Source organism: Colias eurytheme, chromosome 25, assembly GCF_061535395.1.
Source record: "Colias eurytheme isolate Ceu_HAF_F1 chromosome 25, ilColEury1 Martin Lab GWU primary, whole genome shotgun sequence".
Lineage (NCBI taxonomy): Eukaryota > Metazoa > Arthropoda > Insecta > Lepidoptera > Pieridae > Colias > Colias eurytheme.
In genome coordinates, this window is record NC_143004.1 from 2,270,870 (window position 1) to 2,292,789 (window position 21,920).

Sequence of the window (21,920 nt, forward strand, 5' to 3'; positions counted from 1 at the left end):
TTGCATGAAATTTGGTATAGAAATATTTTGATACCCGAGAAAGGACATAGGATAGGTTTTATCCCGGAAATCCCACGGGAACAGGAACTATGCGGGTTTTTCTTTGACTGCGCGGGCGATGCCGCGGGTGGAAAGCTAGTGTACTTATAACGAAAGAAGATTTAATATATTTAAATAATTTTCCTATGTTGTTTATATGAGAAATTTGGTAACTTCTCTATATACAAAACTACTTATAAAGTATGTAGTGGTAAGCAATAAAATACAAGAATCAATAATATCCATTTATTTGGTATCTTTTATTTTACATTAAAGGTACTTTATTAAAAACTAAATTAATTAAATAAATTATACTAACGGTTAAGATATATCAATAAATACAATTAAAGAAAGTCGAAAATTAAAAACGAAAATCGATTATTAAATTAATAAAAAGTACAAACTAATAACTATAATACTTTTTTAATTTACCAATACACAATTAATTTAGGATATATTATCCTAGTTTATTTTATTTAGGATATTATATCCTAGTGAGTATTTTTATTGAGTATATTGTCTATTGAGTATTCTTTTGAATTGAGTCTATAAAATGTGTGTCTTAAAATCGTTTGTATGAGTAAAGTGACGTCATTCCAACTGCGTATTCATATACATTCCAAAAAAATCCAAAGATATCTCAAACATAATGTTTTGCGCTATATTTCTATATTTATGTAAATTTTTAATAAAAAAATATAATTTAATGAATTAATATTAATATTTAATATAATTAAACAAAAAATAATAATTTAAGTATGATTTTTTGAATGATAATTTATTTTGTATACTGCGAAACATTTACTCCGTTCTTAGATAGTTCCTTGATGAGCCAATCCGAGGCCGGATGAATGGATCCAAGTTGCGCTTTTGAATTCCTGCAGGGGCTTCTCGCCAATCCCGCCACGATTAAATCTTTGTTCTGGAAAAACAAACAGATTATTAATTAAAGTTACCAAAATATTGATGTCTACCATTTATAGGTCAATATTAAGCTATTGCATAGCTTCTATCGCGGGCCTTGAGCGCGGGGACCGAATCCAGAAATTCCGTAACGAAAAAACCTCGCGCTCCCCACTCCGACGGGCGCGGAGGTGTGGCTTGAAGGCATAGCATGCAATAGCTTTACCGCGGCAGTCCCCGAGTGCCACACGTCTTTTTTTATATACATATTTTGTCTGTATTTAAATTTGATGAGTTCAACTGTAAATCAATACAATTAACAGAAATCGATAACGCACTTGATGACCGATAACTTATGAACCTTTTTAAACAAAATTAAGGTGCAAATAATATTAAACAATTTGCAAATAAATCTCAAGATTTCCTATATCCAAGAGTTATGTTCATGGTTCACCTAATAGGCGATCACCATCCCATGAACATTTTCTGAGGCAGGAACTCTGCAAATGCGTTGCCTGCTTTGAAGTGATAAGGAAATGATTGATGAAGTGAATAAAGAAATAAACTGGGAAACGGGCAGTTAGTCTGAACATATAAATAATAAATTCCACTTACATCGGTCATACATAAAACAGGCAAGCCTGGAGAGACGAGACAATTGTGTTCTTCAAATAGTAAAGAGCCGCACGCCGCATCTGCACCTTGGCCACCTCTGGTACAGCTCCCTTTTTTAGTTTGCAGTACAGTCTGGAATTCAATCAAGCTTCTTAAGTCTATGTTTTCAACTGACTTCAAAAATGGAGATTCACAATTGAATTTTTGGGTATGTTACGATGGTGAATCGATTTTGATGATTATTTTATTTGAAAGGTAGTGAAAATTAAAATTTGACTAGTTTCGAACATTTGAAGGCGGTTTAGTTTTTGTTAAAAAATAATTATTTGATATGACCATATATAGAAGTTATGAGGTTTCTGTATGGTGCCAAACAGACATGTTTTTATAGCCCCTGTACTTTGAGAATCGAATCCGGTATGCTATAGTTTTAATGCAACTGGATTTTGCTAGTCAACATAATTATGAACGTTTAAACGTAAAAGTCAAAGCAAAGAACAAGCCAAAAACTTGTTAATTATATTGTTTGTTTTTATTATATTTTTTTCCGTTATATACAGTGCTGCCATATTATCTTTTATCTGTCTAATAAATAGAATATATAGTACGTACAGACTCAATTTCATCGTTATAATTGAATCCAAAAGCATAGCAGTCGTTTTCTAAAGGCCACTTGATGTTGAGACATGCGCCGTTGTTGTTTCGACCGTTGTTCCATACCACGTCCGTCTCCAGCATGAACACTGCTACGTCATACTCATGACTACCTATAATCACATAATTTATTTGTCTATATCTTAATCCATACTAATATTATAAATGCGAAAGTAACTCTGTCTGTCTGTCTGTTACTCAATCACGCCTTAACTACTGAACCAATTTGCATGAAATTTGGTATAGAGATATTTTGATACCCGAGAAAGGACATAGGCTACTTTATCCCGGGAAATAGGATAGGTTTTATCCCGGAAATCCCACGGAACTATGCGGGTTTTTCTTTGACTGCGCGGGCGAAGCTGCGGGTGGAAAGCTAGTACTATTATAAAGGCGAAAGCTTGTATGGATGTTTGTTACTCTTTCACGTAAAAACTACTGAACCGATTACAATGAAATTTAGCACACATATAGAGGGTAACTTGGATTAACACATAGGATAGGTTTTATCCCGGAAATCCCACGGGAACGGTAACTATGCGGGTTTTCCTTTGAAAACGCGGGCAAAGCCGCGGGCGGACCTCTAGTAGGTAATATAATATATGCTTATTATGCTTTATTTCCTTCTTCTTGTCCAGATGACTAACACTATTTATAACTAGAACAACTTGACCAATTATAATCATATTTCATTTTTTGTCTTCATCTCTAATTGCAAAATCGATATTAAATTATTAAAATACAAAAAAACCCTTGTTTTGTAATGTTAGAATAAGCAAATGAGCTGATGGGTCATCTGATGACAAGCGATCACCATCATCCATTAACATTTTTAAATACGTTGCCCGTATTTTTGTTTTTGTTTTTATATATTTTTGTTTGGCCATGAAACAGTAAGATATCTTTTTATTACCTGTGTTGTATTGCTCATGTTCAGCCCTCGACCGGACTAGATAGGTCTTCTCCGGGTCCTGGGAGCCTGGTACCTTGGCGTGGATAATCTGGTGATTCTTGGCAGCTCTCATACATGTGGCTGTGGTCAGAACCGCGTTGGACCCGACGAGAATCCCGCCGCAGAACAGCCCGGAGTTCCCAGGCTTTACGCCCTTGGTTCTTTTTTTCAAATACATATTAATACCATAAGCAGAGGAGTTACCGTGATATCTTATACTAGCTGCTCTTCGCGGTTTCACCCACGTGTCTCCGCTTCTGTTAGTCTTAGCGTAATGATAATAATATATAGCCTATAAGCCTTCCTCGACAAGTGGGCTATCTAACACCGAAAGAATTTTTCAAATCGGACCAGTAGATCCTGAGATTATCGCGTTCAAACAAACAAACTCTTCAGCTATATAATATTATTATAATTATATTATTGTATAGATAGATTATTTCCAGCGTATTAATACTGTTTTAAGACAACATGGTAACCCTCCACACCTATTTTTATTAAATAATTGAATATTATATTAATACTCAATCACGTAATAATCAATATTGATAATAATAATTGTACTTATTAATTATAAAACAGTTTCCTCCAATAAAATAATTAATAATTACATCAGTTAGTGTCAGGGTTATGACAGATATTGTCTGGGGTTCAATAAACGGTAAATAAGTAAAATGTATTATTAATAAAGTCCATTTAGTCAGAGTTCGAATACCGAATAAATAATAAATTAATTAATATAGATCTTTGAAGTGAAAACTTCTTTAGCGGCGTTGAGCACTTTTTCTGTAATGGGTACCTATAAAATCTTAAACTCGCGTCAGGACACGTGACCTGATCGAAAAAGCGTAAGACGGATACCATTCCAAAATACCAAACATGCTCAACGTTAATAATCAATTTTTCACTTCTGCCGGCACTCCCCCAGTGCAACCCGTCTTTTTTTTTATAAATAGCGTGGTTTTTGTGGATGGTAGGTATATAATTTGTTAAATTTTCTACAAAGTATGCTAAGCCGCGGGCGGAAAGCTAGTATATAAATAAAGTAAAGTTACGTCAAGATACGATGACATAGAGTTCAAAAACCGACTAAATAATAAATAAATTCATTAGTAATATTCATTCATTTAAATTACAAGTAGGTAGACGAGAGTGATATAGACTGCTTTTTAGCGTGGTGAAACATCTCATAACCACACATAATGTAATATCTTCTTATATATAAAAATGAATCGCAAAATGTGTTGGTAAGCGCATAACTCGAGAACGGCTGAACCGATTTCGATAATTCTTTTTTTATTATATTCCTTGAAGTACGAGGATGGTTCTTATGTAGAGAAAACGTAAACATGTACCACGGGCGAAGCCGGGGCGGACCGCTAGTAATGTAATAATTTAAGTACATAATAATATCACAGTATTACAATAGATATAAGATTATACTTACTTATACAGACCGACGCACCATGGACATGAATCCATTTTTGTCGTTAGACATTCTGGAAATAGAATTAAATATGTTTTACGGGAATTACATAAAATGACTTTTTACACACGTTATTAATGGAAAAATGTGAAGGGATGGAATTTGTAACATGTGACTTTGTAGCGTTTTAATAACTCAGGCCCCGGAATCACAGACACAATAGAAAATCTATTGTGTCGTGGACCGATCGGGCCGTTCGGGGCTCAATAAATAAATACCAAAAATTATAGGAAGAAAGTTATCACTTTTAAAAATAAATACAAATTAAATTGAGATTAAACAACGCTATTGATAATTACAATTTGATTTTTGGGTGCTAAACGAAAATATTGATAAAAATCCATTTTTACTATAACAATAATATAAAACAAACGTGTTTTTATAACAGTTTTAGATTATTCTTTCAATTTTTGTAATTTAATAGCTTAGTTTATTTACTAAATTAAACACAGCTATTTACCTTCGTCTACATTCTTAGTAGTATTCAGTGTGCAACACCACTCACCTCGCTGACATGGCTTCTTCGATCTGAAAGATTATCAATTATTAACTCAAACTCACAATCACGCTCAAAAGTAATACTCTAAACTCTAAAGAAAAACTTACGTAGTAATTACCAACATAATAATAATAATAATAAAGGCGTAGGGATGTGACGACCCCATCGCCCCCGGTTGGCATATCTACAATAGATATCCCAACCGTGCAGTCAGTCACCCCGCAGGGCACCTTGTGGCGAGGTGTCGGGGAGTAGCGACCCCGCGGGAACCGAGCGCTCCCGGGGGAGGTCCCTGTCCTCACCTCTGGACTGTCCCAGTGGCAGTTCGGAGTGAACAATGACGAGGTTCAGGATCCCCCACCTCTGGCTTGCCTTTGTTGGCCGTCCAGAGTGGAGCCGCCAGAGCTATATGCTCGGGGGTGGAAGTGTCTAATGGCGTAATAGCGGGGAAACCCGCTCCGGGCCCTAAGGCCCGTGATGGTGAAACCGGTGCCGCACCTCTCTACACCCCTAGCCGTTCAGCTGATGTTGCCCCCTTGTTGCCATTCTCGGTAACCTTTTTGGGAGCCCATCGACCGAACTGGCGAGTCACCGTCTGCCATTATTTTCAATTTTTAATATTGAAAAGGCAGACGTCCATAGTCCCCATAGAACCAATATACCAGTCCATCTAACACCCCCTTCCATAACCCAGTTTTGTTCATTTCCATTTTTCTGCAATAGTCCTACATTGGCCGCGGACTGCCCAGGGCTGTATCTCTATAGTGCAGTCATGGGCAGGCTGCGGCTGGTGTCCCACAACACATTAAATTCTCTAAGGGCCTCTGCGTGTTGGACCTGTGTCCCCACGTAAGCCTTCCAAAGGACCGGGTATCTTCCTTCTGGTGGTACCCGTGTATTATGGAGAGAGACATAATAATAAAACGGCGTAGGGATGTGACGACCCCATCGCCCACGGTTGGAATATCTATTGTCTATGTGACAATAGATATTCCACCCGTGCAATCAGTCAACCCGCAGGACACCTTGTGGCGGGGTGTCGGGGAGTAGCGACCCCGCGGGAACCGAGTGCTCCCGGGGGAGGCCCCTGTCTTCATCTCCGGCTTGCCTTTACCGGCCGGTCGGAGTGAAGCCTGACGAGGACAGGACCCCCACCTCTGGCTTGCCTTAACCGGCCGGCCAGAGTGGAGTCGCGAGAGCTTTTAGCTCGAAGGGTGGATGCGAAGCGTAAGTGGCGAGTGGGCACGTGATGCTGGACCCTCAGGGAGCGCATGATCGTAGTTTAAAGTCCAGGGACGCCTCTCCAACCTTAGCTGCTCACAATATGTTGCCCCCTTGTCGCACTATTGCAGCGACTTATTTCGGGGGCCAATACAGTGAGAGGGCGAGTCACCACCTGCCAACAATTTTTTGCTATATCTTAGTAGAAAGGCAGGTGCCATAGTCTTCCATAGTCCTTAATTCCGGTCCATTAACATCCCATTCCATAGCCCAGTTTATTTTATTCCCTTATCTTGCAATAGTCCTACATCGGCCGCGGACTGCCTAGGGCTGTATCTCTATAGTGCAGTCATGGGCAGGCTGCGGCTGGTGTCCCACAACACATTAAAATTCTCGAAAGGGCCTCTGCGTGTTGGATCCGTGTCCCCACGTAAGCCTTCCAAAGATCCGGGTACCGTCCTTCTGGTCGTACCCGAGTATTATGGAACAGAGAAACATAATAATAATAATAATAGGGCGTAGGGATGTGACGACCCCACCGCCCACGGGTTGGATAACTGTGTGACAGTAGTTATCCAACCCGTGCAATCAGTCAGTACCCATTCCCAGCAAGTGTGCAAGCCGTGCTTCAGCTGGGGAGTACATAGGGTACTAATAATATATGCAACTTAACGGTTTCCTCGGGGAAGTGGGCGACCCTCGAGTGTATAAAGCCTGCTAAATGGATGGCAGAGAATAGAATGCGAACTGGGCCGCTTCCTGGGGGTCGCCAGGGCGCGCCTGGAGCTGGCGCTGGGCGCGGCAGCATGCGGGACGCCAGCCAATCCCGCCGACCGACCCGACCACCTGGTCGGTCGAACCCACCATCCCCACCAGTAAGCTTGACGACAGCAGGGCCGGCAACGACCCAGCATATGGAGTCCGCTACTGGTGGAAACAATAAGAAGACTCGCATGAGATGGTCAGCTGACCAAAATAAAAATGCCATGCGAGCATATTATAGGGCGACTGAGGGTGAAACCAACCGGACTGGGTACCGAGTGCGACTGCTCCGCGAATTCAATATCTTGGAACCCATCATCACCCTCACTGAACAAAATCTGGTGGACCGAGTTCGATACATCTTGCGCAGGAACATCTTTAGCGCCTCCGAACTCGAACAACTAGGATGTGCGGCTGTTTCCGCGGAAGCCCCTGAACCGATAGGCGTTGATGACCCACCCGATGTGTCAGTCCTTTTTGAGGAGAACACCGGGGTGGAGACCAATGCGATCGGAGCGGGGGAATCTGAGGAAATAGCTACCCAGGACATGGACAAGATCAGGAGAGAGCTTGAGGAGACGATCTCTCATTACCGAGGAATACCGGTTGAGCAGCGCTCCCAGCTTCCTCGCGTTCCCTATAGAGCGTCGACCAGACTTACCGTTGAGACCGTTAATAAATTACTGCCGCCATATTTGGAAACCAGTACTGACATTGGTGATACGGGATCGATACTATACGCTGCGGCGGTAGTCGTGTGTCGAGCGGTGGGGATTAACTTTCCAAATACGGGAAGAGGATCTCCGCAGCGACATACGACACCTGCTTGGAGGCGTCGTATCGAAACTCGAATCGCTAATGCCAGAGTCCTCATCGGTAAGCTTACTGCTTTTAGGGCCGGTAACACAAGACCGCGAGTGATGCGCTTTGTCAGGTCTGCAATCAGTGAGATATCTCACAATCTGCCCCAGGCAGAGCTATTGCGAATAGTGACAGTGCGCATCGACACCCTGAAACAGCAGGTCGCAGCTTGGGGGAAACGCATAAGACGGTACTCCGAAACAACAAGGAGACACCGTGAGAATCGTCTCTTCGAAAGTGACCAAAGGAAGTTTTACAAGTACCTTCAATCTGGGGCTCGGCAAGCACACATGGGGCCACAACCCGAAAAGGCGGATCTGATTGCCTTTTGGCGTGGAATATGGTCTCATGCTGCTGAGCACGTCGAAGGTGCTTGGATGACGGAGCTGGAGGAAGCGTGTGCAGCCTTACCACCCATGGACCCTGTTGTTGTCACAAGAGACGACATCAGCGCAGCAGTCCGAAAATGCCCGAACTGGAAAACTCCAGGGGTAGACGGACTTCAGACTTACTGGCTGAAAGGGTTCAACGCATGCCATGCTACCTTAGCCCGCCAATTTGGAGAAGCGATTGGGCACCGCTTGCTTCCAAACTTCCTCACTACTGGGGTCACTTATCTAGCTCCTAAATCCAACCGTTCCGCTGACCCGTCACAATACCGCCCAATCACGTGCCTACCTACCATCTACAAGGCACTGACATCTGTACTGGCGGCCAAAATTGCCAAGCATATAGATGGCAATAGAATTTTGGCAGATACACAGAACGGATGTCGGGCGGGTGGTCGCGGAACTAAGGAGCTTCTCCTGATCGATACGGTTATTGGTCAGCAGGTCAAGCGTAACAGACGCAACTTATCCGCTGCCTGGATTGACTATAAAAAAGCATTTGATTCGGTCCCCCATACATGGTTAACCCGCGAGCACTCGCGCTATGAGCATTTTGCTCACAGTAAATTTAAAACACGCGCCATTTTGTCAAAATTATTCGTACGTACATCGTTCATTTGGTAGCTGAGTTTTGTTCCGTCTCCTACCCCTGTACGCAGTTCACTTCTCGACAGTGTGCGCCAGTCACTTGGACGAGGTGGTTTGTTGCGCCGTGTACCATCAGGCGGCGTTTTGCTCATCGCGCGGGTATCGACGCAAGTACTTTTTTTACTCATGACTTTATTTTTTTTTCATCTTAGCGACAGTTTTACTGCTACTTTTATGTAATATTATGATTTTACATTACTGAAATAGTAATCTATTATGTATTTCTATTATAGATGGATCATGATCGAAGGGATGAACAAATTTTATTTTATTTTAGACCAAAACCTAGTAGTATCTTTGGTTTTCATAAGAGCAAGGTTCTGGTGTCTTACGTACCAAACAAAAATAATAAAAAAAATGTTCTTATGATAAGTACACTTCATAACGACGACCGAATCGATCCAACAACTGGAACTACCGCGAAACCAGAAATTATCACCTTTTATAATAAAACGAAAGGAGGTGTTGATGTTGTGGATCGACTAAAAGAAGAGTATTCTGTGGCAAGAGCGGCATGTAGATGGTCGCTGAGATTATTTTTCACGATCCTAAACATAGCCGGAAATCGGAATCAACAGTCAAACCATTTACAAAGAAAATACGGGTATAATCATCAAGCGCAGAGACTACTTGAAGCAACTAGCTTTTCAACTAACACAGCCACATATCCAAAGAAGAAGCACCTTCCAAAATATTTCATATCCTCTTCAGCAAGTGTTGAAACGTTTTTTACCAGAATCTGAGTTACCAGAAGAAGAAAAACCAACTGGTATCTGCGCGGTTTGCCCAAGACGCAAAAATCGCAAGACCAAAAAGAGCTGCATTTACTGCCAAAAATTTTTATGTACCGAGCATAGTCGTACAGTATGTGATACGTGTAAAGCTCGCGTATACGACGAAGATTAGTTATTTATATTTAGTTAAGTTATTTTTTGAAAAGTTTTTTTTTGTCTAATTTTTTCCGTAAGACTGCCTTACAAGACTGGCAAATTAGTGTCTATGATTGTTAATTAAAATAAAAAAGATTATTATTGTTAACTCTTTGAATATATATTTTGTAGAATAAATAATGTGTATTTTATTGAATAAAATATTTTTTTATTAATATTTTTTGATAAAACATGCATCTATTGACATTCATAAACGTGAGCAAAATGCTCTACACGCGAGTGCTGATGTAATTTCTTGAGGCGCGAGTGCTGGCGGGTTAACGAGAGTCCTGGAACTTTATAAGATCGATCCTTCGATCCGAGGGCTTCTCGGAACATGTATGGGGCAATGGAGTACGATGCTTTGTCTCCAAGGTAAGCGGCTGTCTGACGCGGAGGACCGAATAAGGATACGGCGGGGTATTTTCCAGGGCGATTGCCTGAGTCCTCTATGGTTTTGCCTGGCACTAAACCCTCTAAGCTATTTGCTTGAGAGATTAGGGTCCGGATTTCAGCTTCGCAGGGGTGGCCTAAGACTTAACCATCTGCTCTACATGGATGATCTCAAATTATTTGCGCCTAATAGGTCCAGGTTAACGGAGCTGCTAAACATCACGTGTGATTTTAGCGGCTCCATTGGCATGGAACTTGGGGTGGATAAGTGTGCGGTTATACATGTGGAGCGGGGTAAAGTAACCGCGTCTGATGACATAGCACCATCTGGCGCGGCCCATCTTAGGGTACTTACAGAGGCTGAAACTTACCGGTACTTGGGTATGTCACAGAACATATGTGTGGAGGGGGCGAGCGTGAAACAGGATGTTGCCGAGGTATTTTGTGAACGCATGACAAAAGTTTTCAACAGCTATTTGTCGGGCGTGAACAAAATACGAGCGTTCAATACCTGGGTCATGCCCGTTCTCCTGTACACATTTGGCGTACTCAAGTGGACTCAGACCGAACTGAACGCTCTGGATCGGAAAGTCCGCACAACTATGACTCTGCATCGGTTGCATCACCCGAAATCGTCAGTGATGAGGCTGTATATCCCTAGAAAGTGCGGTGGTCGTGGCATGTTAAGTGCCCAATCGCTGCACAATCGTGAGATATGCAAACTCAGAGACTATTTCCTCGCAAAGGTTGGTCATGCAATCCATGCTGAAGTCATAGAATGTGACAAAGGACTCACTCCCCTATCCCTGGCCAAACAGGACTGGCAAAAGCCGGCGGTGCTCAGCATTTCCGACAGGGAGGCCATATGGAAAGAGAAAGAGCTACACGGTAGGTTTCACAAGATTCTGCATGAACCTCATGTAGATTTCTTGTCCTCCGTGCACTGGCTGCGTTTCGGTGACCTCTTTGGGGAAACCGAGGGTTTTGTCTGTGCGATACAGGATCAGGTGGTTAAGACGAACAATTATCGGAAGTACATCATAAAGGACGGGACCCAGGACTTATGTCGTATGTGTCACCGTCCTGGAGAAACTCTCCGACATGTTACTTCCGGTTGTTCCATGCTTGCCAACACTGAGTACTTGCACAGGCACAACCTAGCAGCTAGGATTATCCACCAAGAGCTCGCTCTGAAGTATGGCCTTCTTGACGGAAAAGTGCCTTATTATAAGTACGCGCCGGAGCCGGTCCTGGAAAATAACCGTGCCAAATTGTACTGGGATCGGCCCATCATCACAGACAGGACTATTCTAGCGAATAGACCTGATATTGTGGTGATGGACCTAGCAACTTCCAGGATTTTCTTGGTAGACATCACTATCCCACATGACGACAATCTTGTTAAGGCCGATTCAGATAAACGGCTCAAATATCTGGATCTGGCGCATGAGGTTGTCGAGATGTGGGGCGGTGTCTCTGCCGAGATAATCCCCATAGTTGTGTCCACCAATGGGCTGGTTCCTACCTCCTTAAAACAATATTTAAGGAGGTTGGATTTACCGGTAAAGCCCATGACAGTGGGGATACAGCGGGCAGTCCTGCTGGACAACGCTCGGATAGTCCGTAGGTTCCTCACTCAGTCGCCCTAGACTCCGGCCGTCTGGCCACTCAGCCGGAGTTGTTCACAACACCGCCGCGAGGCGAGATACTTGCCCCCCCAAATAATAATAAACTCTTTATTGTACACCAAATAAAAACAATACAAAAGAATAACAGCAAATAGGATTATTGTACAATAGGCGGTCTTATCACTAACAAGTGATTTCTACCAGACAACCTGTGATTAAGGAAATGCTGGAAGATTATAATTTTGGAGGTGTAAAACAAAGCAAGCATTACTTTATTAAATAAGTACCTATAGATAATATAAAATAAACATACATACATAATATAATAAAACATACATACATAAATATATATATATATATATATATATATATATATATATATATATATATATATATATATATATGGGTGAATATACAAAAATGGGGTAACTTTTGAGCATATTTTGTTTACTATATTTTTTATATCAGATTCTTACAAATTAGGGTGTATATGATAGCTAATCTAATGAATATATTGAACCAAATCGGGCCAGCCACTTTTTTAAGTAGATTGTGAGATATTTGAAATTTTCTGGATTTGGCCTCCAGGGGACTGACGAGGCTAACACGGTACTGATAAAAAACACAATATTGTAACATTCTTAAAGAAATTCAATGAATATTACTACAAATCTCTCAGTTTTAATAATGCCACATGTCTTTTAAGTATTAAAATCACTTAGTTACGTAATACGTTTAAAAATGATAATTAATAATACGTGATACTGGGAAATAACAATGTCTCAATTTTCAAACCAGCCTTCTGACATTTAACGCAACGTGAATATTGTTACTCTCTTACTTAACTTTTACTACTTTGACTTAGTTTTACTTAATATTTCAAGTAATTCACAAACAATAGAAACAAAAAAACGGCCAAGTGCGAGTTGGACTCCTAACAAACCTATTTTTTATTATGTTTGTAACTTAAAATTTACACTTTTAGCAATTTACCTTTATATGTGTTATAAGACGTTGCTATTTACCAAGTAGGCTATATAGTTTATAGTAGACTGTATACACGGCAAGCATCCTGAGTGTTTTTTATTCCCATGCGAATATTGAATTTTGCGGAAATTTGCAGTATTAACGGATGTAGGTATCTTTTGATTGCGTTGCGTTATAAGTTTAATTTTTTTTTACAGCCCCAAGGGTTCTTAATTTTGAGTATCCAATATAAATTTCAGATTGATACCTCCACGCGTTTAAAAAAATAATAATAATAATAAATAATAAATATTATAGGACATTATTACACAAATCAACCTAGTCCCACAGTAAGCTCAATTAAGGCTTGTGTTGTGGGTACTAGGCGACGATAAATATAATATTTAATAAATACATATATAGATAATAACACCCAGACCCAAGAACAAATAATTGAGTTCATCACACAAATATTTGCCCTGACCGGGGATCGAACCCGGGACCGTCGGCTCAGTAGGCAGTTACATTACCACTGCGCCAACGGCGTCAAAAAAAAACGTCTTAACAGACAAACGGACAACAAAGTGATCCTATAAGGGTTCTGTTTTTTCCTTTTGAGGTTCGGAGCCCTAAAAATCTAACAATATTTATGTTAAAAGTACTAATTATAATAAAATTAAAAACCAAAGGCTCAAATGAAAGTCTCATCTGAGTTTTTATAAGAGCCCCTTGACATTTTTATAATGTTGTTAAGCATATTAATTAACTTTTATGTTATTTTGAGGTAATTTTACTTCACAGTATTATATATATATATGTATTTATCTGATAAATATAAAAAGTTATGCCCTGAAAGCATCAAAGTCAATAATTAAAATAAAATAAGATCTTTTTAATAAAATTATTAGTAGTTTGTTTCAATAGCTCTTTTCTTTGCTACTCTTTTTTAAATGTTTCTTCCCTAGTCAAATTGAGTTTCTTTTAGCGTGGCGCATGATGTTTTAAACTGAAATATAAAATAGAAATGCTTATACCAATATCAATCAAGAGAAAAGTTCTCAAAAACGATAGAATCATCAGTACTATGGAGTCGCGTCAGTCCTCTGGCGCGATATCTGACAAAGGACTGATGCCAGCGGATTGATGAAAAGGGACTTAATATGATGTTATAATCACAAATTATATTTTTTTGCCTAATTTCTTATATCAATAAACTATATTTTTACAAATCATAGTGAACCATTTATAAATGAAAATAAAAATCAGATTAACAATAAAATAACGACTTACCATAGGACTGAAAATTTGACTGGCCCAGCACGAGTTTAGAGGACAAACACAACCCATGCGCTGATACAGTTATGATGGCCGTCAAAATATGCGGTGCACAAGTTACTTCATTACCAACATTAATACTTAGACAGGGATTTGACCTCGACTTGGTGATATTTAGCGAGAATTTCAAATTTAAAAAACACACAACGGACTGACTAGTGAAAACGATGACAAAGTTTAGTTTTATTTTTTAAATAAAATGGAAAACATTGCGTTATGAAAGTTGTAGTATATAATACTATGTACATCAAAGATTGTAGTGAATTAGTAAGTTTTCTTAAATCGATGATAATGTTTAAACGATAGTCACTTGATTGTTGGTTTTCGGAGTTGTGACATGCCAAAGTACTGACGTTTGAAGTATTAATTTATTTTTTTTACTCATTTGTATTTTAAATAAAGAAGTGAAATTGAGTGACCAAATAAAGGACGCTTCTTTGTTTTAATATATATTTTTATTTGAATAAAATATAATAAGACTTTGTTTAAATTGGCTGATGACATCGAGTTACCCCATTTTTGTATAATCACCCATATATATATATATATATATATATATATATATATATATATATATATATATATATATATATATATATATATATATATATATATATATATATATATATAAAAATATTTAGTATGTGCGAGTTAGAAATATAAATACAAATGACGTTACAGCGAAAGATAATAATTTTTAACCAATCTATCAAAGGAAGATATTGTTTGGACGTGTTTTATTGTATTAGGTAAAGCATTCCAAAGGTTTATAGCACATACTGTGAAAGAGGAATGATAGAAATCTGAATGATGAGATGGAATCAAAAGAGAGAGATTATATGCAGATCTCAACACAAGGCTATTGGAACAAAGAAATTTAAATCTCTCCTTTAGGTAGATTGGTGTTCTAACATCAAATAGAATGCAGTAAAGCAGATGAAGAATGCGTGCATTCCGGCGAGCATATATTATATTTATTAATCTATGCTAACACTGTTTGATTCTGCGCGTTACAACCTTTGGTCCTAATCGCCACGAAATAATTTTAATGAACTCTGACATTTTTTGGCGGAGTTTTAATCGACAATTGTTATTCTAATCTATACTAATATATGTACTAATAATATTATATAGAGGAAAGGTTTGTAATTATGTATGTATGTATGTATGGTTTTCACGCATAAACTACTGGACCGATTTCAAAAATTCTTTCACCATTAGAAAGCTGCATCTTCACTGAGCAACATAGGCTATATTGCATTTTGAAAAAAATTAGAGATCCTTACCAAAAATGCAATAATGTAACCCAAGGTGTAAAAAATTCCTCAATAAAACTTCGGTCATCGCGTGCGCTGCGGAATCTATTGAAGATAGAACAAAAAAATGTTCTACGGTATTATAGAATGGATCAATATCTACAAGAAAGTCCGCGATACCATATGTCCATCTTCAGTAGTTATGTTACTACAACAACTTTTTTACGTTTTCAAAGTAAATAGAAGTGCCGACAGTAATCAAACCATGTTATCCATACACATATATTAATCCCTATCCCATTAAATGATGTTTTATTATAGACTGTTTCAATACCAGCAAAATACTTTTTAAATGAAAAGAATTGGATATTCCATTCAAAAGATATATGTATAACGAATTTTTAAAAGTGTCTACAGAAAATAGTAGGTATACTGTTCAATACAATGAGCAGGCCGTAGTGCGGGACGGGGTAAAGGTGATTTTCATGTGATTAAAAATTAAACCTATAGTCCGACCTATAGTAGACTTTTCACTGTCACGATATCGCTATCGCTATGCGGGTAAAACCGCAGGGCATTGCTAGTTATTTATAAAATCAATGTATTCTGCACTCCTCTCTATATAAACTGCAGGTGTACCTAATTTCATCAACTTCTTTCGATGCAGTAATGTTCAAAGTCTACTGTATCGCTCATTAGTTGAGTTTACTTGCGTAGGCTAAAACAATTTAAACAATTTTTGAGCATGGTTGTGAGTAATAAACTCACAACTCACACTTTCTGAGTACTGAACTCACAATCATTTATTGCTTCAATAAGTATTACATATTACATTAGTTATTTATTTATTTATATAAGGCACAGTTACAGGATATAATCCAATTAAATTACGCAATTTGTAGGACAACATGTCTGTTGAATTATATAAATGTTAACTAAGTGAAAACAAAAAAATCAGCTGGTTAGTAATCATTTATGATGACCTCGTTATCGATACACATTGGAAAGAGGGGACTCTTTGATCAAACTATAGATTTTGTAGGACACATATTTTTTCGAATAATTTAGATAATTATCTTGAGATTGAACAAAAAAAAAATCAGTTTGTAATAAATATTTGAGAACCATCAAATCAAAACATTTTATCCTTGTTACCTCTGTTAGCGACCACAATCGAGAGTTTCGTACAGGAAATTATTGGGCGTCTCATCAAAATAAAGCTACTCACGGAAAATTAGCTTGATAGTAATCAAGTGCAAAAATGGGCGATGGATCCTGAACTATTACCTCAAATCGTTATCAATCAAATTGCCTCCTTCTACTATGATGTGTTTGTTATCACAGAGTGAGAACGGTACGCATCGTCCTATTTGATTTTGGTGCGTATAACACGTCGCATTACTATCTGGTCCTGAAAGAAAGAAAAAAAATTGAATTAAAAAAAATGCGTTATGGTCATGTCGTTTTATACAAATTCTACTAATCCTACTCCTACTAATATTATAAATGCGAAAGTTTATGAGGATGTATGTGTATGTGTGTGTTTGTTACTCGTTCACGCAAATACTACTGAACCGATTACAATGAAATTAAGCACACATATAGAAGGTAACTTGGATTAACACATAGGATAAGTTTTATAATGGAAATCCAACGTGAACTATGCGGGTTTTTCTTTAAAAACGCGGGCGAAGCCGCGGGCGGAAAGCTAGTATGTAATAAGGAGCGATTATCAAGTTTCTAAACCTTAGTTACTAGTTTTAGTTGTGCGTTGAAATGAAAGTTTTTTATTTTCGTTTGTTAAGTATTTGCTATTATTATAACCTACTAGCAGTCCGCCCCGGCTTCGCCCGTGGTACATATTTACGTTTTCTCTACGTAAGAACCATCCTCGTACTTCAAGGAATATAATAAAAAAAGAATTAACGAAATCGGTTCAGCCGTTCTCAAGTTATGCGCTTACCAACACATTTTGGGATTCATTTTTATATTATAGAAGATGTTTAGATAACACCTATGTCATAGCAGAAGCTCATATTTATCAGAATAATATTATTTTTAATAATTGTTACAACATAAATACATAACTAATATATTTAATACTTTTTATATTTTTTTGCTCTTTTATACTTTTTGTACCAATTATGCAGTCAATTGTTGATAAATTAAACTTATGTCCGATAAAAGATGACTTAGCGTTCTAACAGACGAACGGCAAGTTGTGAACGGCAGAGGCTACTTCAGCCGTCGCCACATGTCGACGTCAGTCGTCGACACGTTTGACATTGATGGCAAACTGCAAGCGTTTGACGTTTGACGGCATCTGTTTTGCGTGTCGACGGCAGCCGTCGACATATTAACTGCTGCCGCCGACGCGTCGACGACTGACGTCGACATGTAGCGACGGCTGAAGTAGCCTCTGCCGTTCGCACCTTGCCGTTCGTCTGTTAGAACTCTTACATAGTCAATATGCTCTAACACTTAAACAATTAAGTTATTATTCTACAAGACTTACTACTTGGGTCTAAATTTATAGCTGTAGTCGCAGTCATTATCGAAGATAATATGCCAAATCCGAACATCAGCCATAGTAATACATTGAAGTGCCCCATCTTTTGTAAAGATAAAAAATACAGTTAAAAAAAACACACTTTAAGCTTTAATACAGCGTTTCCAAACCTGGGGTCCGCGGACCCCTGTGGATCCGCGACCATATCCCAGTGGGTCCGCAGAAAAATCAAGAAAATTACGAAAGCCTTAATGACCAGACTATTCTGAAGGCCAGACTTTGAATTTATACGTTTTAATATGGATAAGCTATTTCATGGCGCTAGGGGTCCGCCTTTGGAAAAGGTTGGGAAAGGCTGCTAATATGATAAGCTCATCAAATTATTGCATTGTCACCGGTCCTTGGTAAACAGTACTACACCGTTTGAATTAAAACTGTAGATTTAAAGTGAGGTCAAAATCGACTCTTTCTCTATCTTTCTCGAAGATTCTTACATACAAACATACAAGTGACTTGTGAAGTTTATAATGGTGTGACAATTTATTATCTATATATTCTACTAGAGGTCCGCCCCGGCTTCGCCCGTGGTACATATTTCGCAATAAAAGCGAATGTCCTATCTCGGGTAGGAGCCTATGTCCTTTCTCGGGTATCAAAATATCTCCATACCAAATTTCATGCAAATTGGTTCAGTAGTTTAGGCGTGATTGAGTAACAGACAGACAGACAGAGTTACTTTAGCATTTATAATATTAGTATGGATATAATATTATAGAGCGGAAGAATTTGTTTGTTTGTTTGATCGCGCTAATCTCAAAAACTACTATGCAATGCGGGCTAAACCGCGGGACACAGTTAGTACATAAAATCCGATATATCGAAATAATCACTTATAATACCACAAGAGCTTCAAAATTATCGGGTATTTTCCGATAGGTTCGTTGCAAACAAATGAAGGAGTCAAGTTTTTAGTCAAGGTTAAAAATCACGAGCGCGAAGCGCGAGTGATTTCTCCTGAAAAACTTGACGACTTTATTTGTTTGCAGGGAACCTTGAGGGAAATGCCAGATAATTTTGAAGCTCGTGTGGTATTCGGAAGATTATTTTTCCGTCCCAAATGTCGGCCAATAATTTCACAATTGAATTGAACCTGTCAGTTTGACGTCAACGACCAGATAAAATTTTCAAAAAAATATCAGTATAATACCATGTAGGTTGTACCACGTGACGTCGAATGGTGCAATTCTATTGGTGGATATTTGGGTCGGAAAAATAATCACTTATAATACCACAAGAGCTTCAAAATTATCGGATATTTTCCGATAGGTTCGTTGCAAACAAATGAAGGAGTCAAGTTTTTAGTCAAGGTTAAAAGTCAGGGAGAAAATAATCAACTAATTCGTTTGATTGTCATTATTTAAAATAAAAACCTGCCTTTCCTTGTAACATAGATATTTCCCGATTCAAACCAGGTTAAGTTGAGAAAAAGGGCTTGATTTAAGCTTTAGAATACAACTTTAACATACATATATAAATAATATTATAGAGTTGTTACCAAAACTTAATCAAAATGGGTTCAACAGTTACGTGATATTGTATAACAATACAAACATTACAACTTTAAAGATTTATTTATATGAATTATGAACCCATGCTTGACTCCAATTACAGCAAAGATAAGAATATTAGAAAACATATTGTTTATGTTAACTTGAGGAAATTAATTCATTTTATCACTATAATATTATAATCCGTGCTTATATCCATACTAATATTATAAATGCGAAAGTAACTCTGTCTGTCTGTCTGTTACTCAATCACGCCTAAACTACTCAACCAATTTGCATGAAATTTGGTATGGAGATATTTTGATACCCGAGAAAGGACATAGGCTACCTTTTATTGCGAAATATGTACCACGGGCGAAGACGGGGCGGACCTCTAGTACATAATAATTTTAATTACAAATATTTGTCGACCTATTCTTAGACTTACCAAATATATGCAAAAAAACATTACCTAATCCACAAAAGGAAAAAATCTGTCAACCTGTATGAGAGGAGTTTTGTACAAACACTGCTACAAGAATACCTAATAATATAATAATATAATATATTTACCTATATGAATAAAATATAAAATCTAACGCATAAAAAGATTTATTTGTTATTGCACACAATACTCAAAATACATCACATCGTGTATCTTTCGCACTCAAAACGAGTTTATGATGTTTTGGACGCTATTAAAAGTCAAGGACCAAGGTCACCACAATATTATATATGAAATCTGATTATTAATAAATTATAATTACCATGTTTAATGTTTCACACAACCTTCTCTCATGAGATCACAAAGTGAACTACAAGTTGTAACTCAATTTCAATAAAATCCAGTTGCAATTATACTAGCACTAATGACTCATGTGATAATACCACTTACTTGGTCTACACTCCGCCACGATGGGCCAGCACGGACAGATTCTTACTGGCACAGCGTGGTGGATTATGGCCAAAGCCTTCATAGTAGGGCTGTGTCCCTGCAGCAGGAAAACGCTTGCTGATGATGATATTACATAGGCTGTAACACTGACATGATTTTAAAAGAGCAACTATGGAGTTTGTTGCCGGTTCTTCTCCATAGATACTGCTTTCCAAATCGGTGGTAAATGTTAAATGACGATTCAAAAGTTCTAGAAGAAGTCTAATTGAATAAATAAATGTTCTGAGTTTGAGTAATAAATTGATATTAATATGGAACCAGTGGGTATACGATACTTTCGAAAATATATTATAATTTTATTTTATGTAAAAAATTACTGTTTTCAAGATATTAGAAATTTTCAAAAATAAGAGAAACGTGCCTGATTCATTTGATGTTCTGAATGGTATTGCCTTTACACATTGTATTTTAAGCATTCAAAACTAAAAAAAAAATACAGTCGAATTTAGAACCTCATAATTTTTATGAAGTCGGTTGATAATTTCATTAGGTAGGTTAAAATCCTAAAATTTACCTATTTATTTGCCTATCATATGATTTATTCAACGCTATATCCTTTATAACAACATTTTAGTAGGTAACATAATCATAATATACTGAGATCATTAGAATAAATAAAAATATTTAGAATCTTCTGCCTACATGCGGGTATCCCACAAGAACAGCCTTATCTTTATATATATAAAATTCTCGTGTCACAATGTTAGTCTGCATACTCCTCCGAAACGGGTGGACCGATTCTCATGAAATTTTCTGTGCATATCGGGTAAGTCTGAGAATCGGCCAACATCTATTTTTCATATGTACCACGGGCGAAGCCGGGGCGGACCGCTAGTATTATTATAATATTACTAGCTATCTCGGAAAACGTTTTTCTGCCTTATTCTAACCACTTAGGGGTTCGAAAAATATTGTGCGATTCTCAGACCTATTCGATATGTACTTAAAATTTCATGAGAACCGGTCAAGCCGTTTCGGAGGTAACTACAAACGCCGCGATATGAGAATTTTTTATACATATGTATATTATATACTAGTGGTCCGCCCCGGCTTCGCCCGTGGTACCTACATGTTTAAACTATCCTATCTCTCAAGTTGGATCGAACTGCACATGGTGTGCGAATTTTATTATAATCGGTTAAGTGGTTTAGGAGTCCATTGAGGACAAACATTGTGACACGAGATTTATATATATTAAGATGTTACTAGTGGTCCACCCTGGCTTCGCCCGTGGTACATATTTAGTATCCTATGTCCTTTATGTCTATGGCTCTAAACTACCTCCCTGCCAATTTTCAGCTAAATCGGTTCAGCCGTTCTTGAGTTATAAGTGGAGTAACTAATTCGACTTTCTTTTATATGTATAGATATAT

The 21,920-nt window shown here is 38.0% G+C and overlaps 2 protein-coding genes across 2 annotated transcripts in view; one reads left to right on the plus strand and one right to left on the minus strand.

The window, feature by feature from the left end:
* The window catches only part of LOC149897470 (serine protease inhibitor dipetalogastin), a 211,886-nt gene that overhangs the window by 80,660 nt on the left and 109,306 nt on the right, over positions 1-21,920 (plus strand). The window lies entirely within an intron of this gene.
* On the minus strand, positions 779-20,429 carry LOC149897476 (uncharacterized). Its single transcript, XM_090116457.1, has 9 exons — positions 20,360-20,429; positions 18,052-18,151; positions 16,824-16,947; positions 5,110-5,177; positions 4,611-4,662; positions 3,125-3,324; positions 2,170-2,324; positions 1,558-1,689; positions 779-961 (listed from the first exon to the last, which is right to left on the minus strand). Exons 1-9 carry the CDS (start codon positions 20,360-20,362, stop codon positions 818-820), a joined length of 978 nt encoding a protein of 325 aa, XP_089972583.1. The 5' UTR covers positions 20,363-20,429; the 3' UTR covers positions 779-817.

Coding starts and splice junctions, on each gene's coding strand:
- LOC149897476 (XM_090116457.1), bottom strand. Junction 16,948..18,051: donor TATAAATTTAGACCCAAGTA/GTAAGTCTTGTA, acceptor TCTTTCTTTCAG/GACCAGATAGTAATGCGACG. Junction 1,690..2,169: donor ATAACGATGAAATTGAGTCT/GTACGTACTATA, acceptor ATTGAATTCCAG/ACTGTACTGCAAACTAAAAA.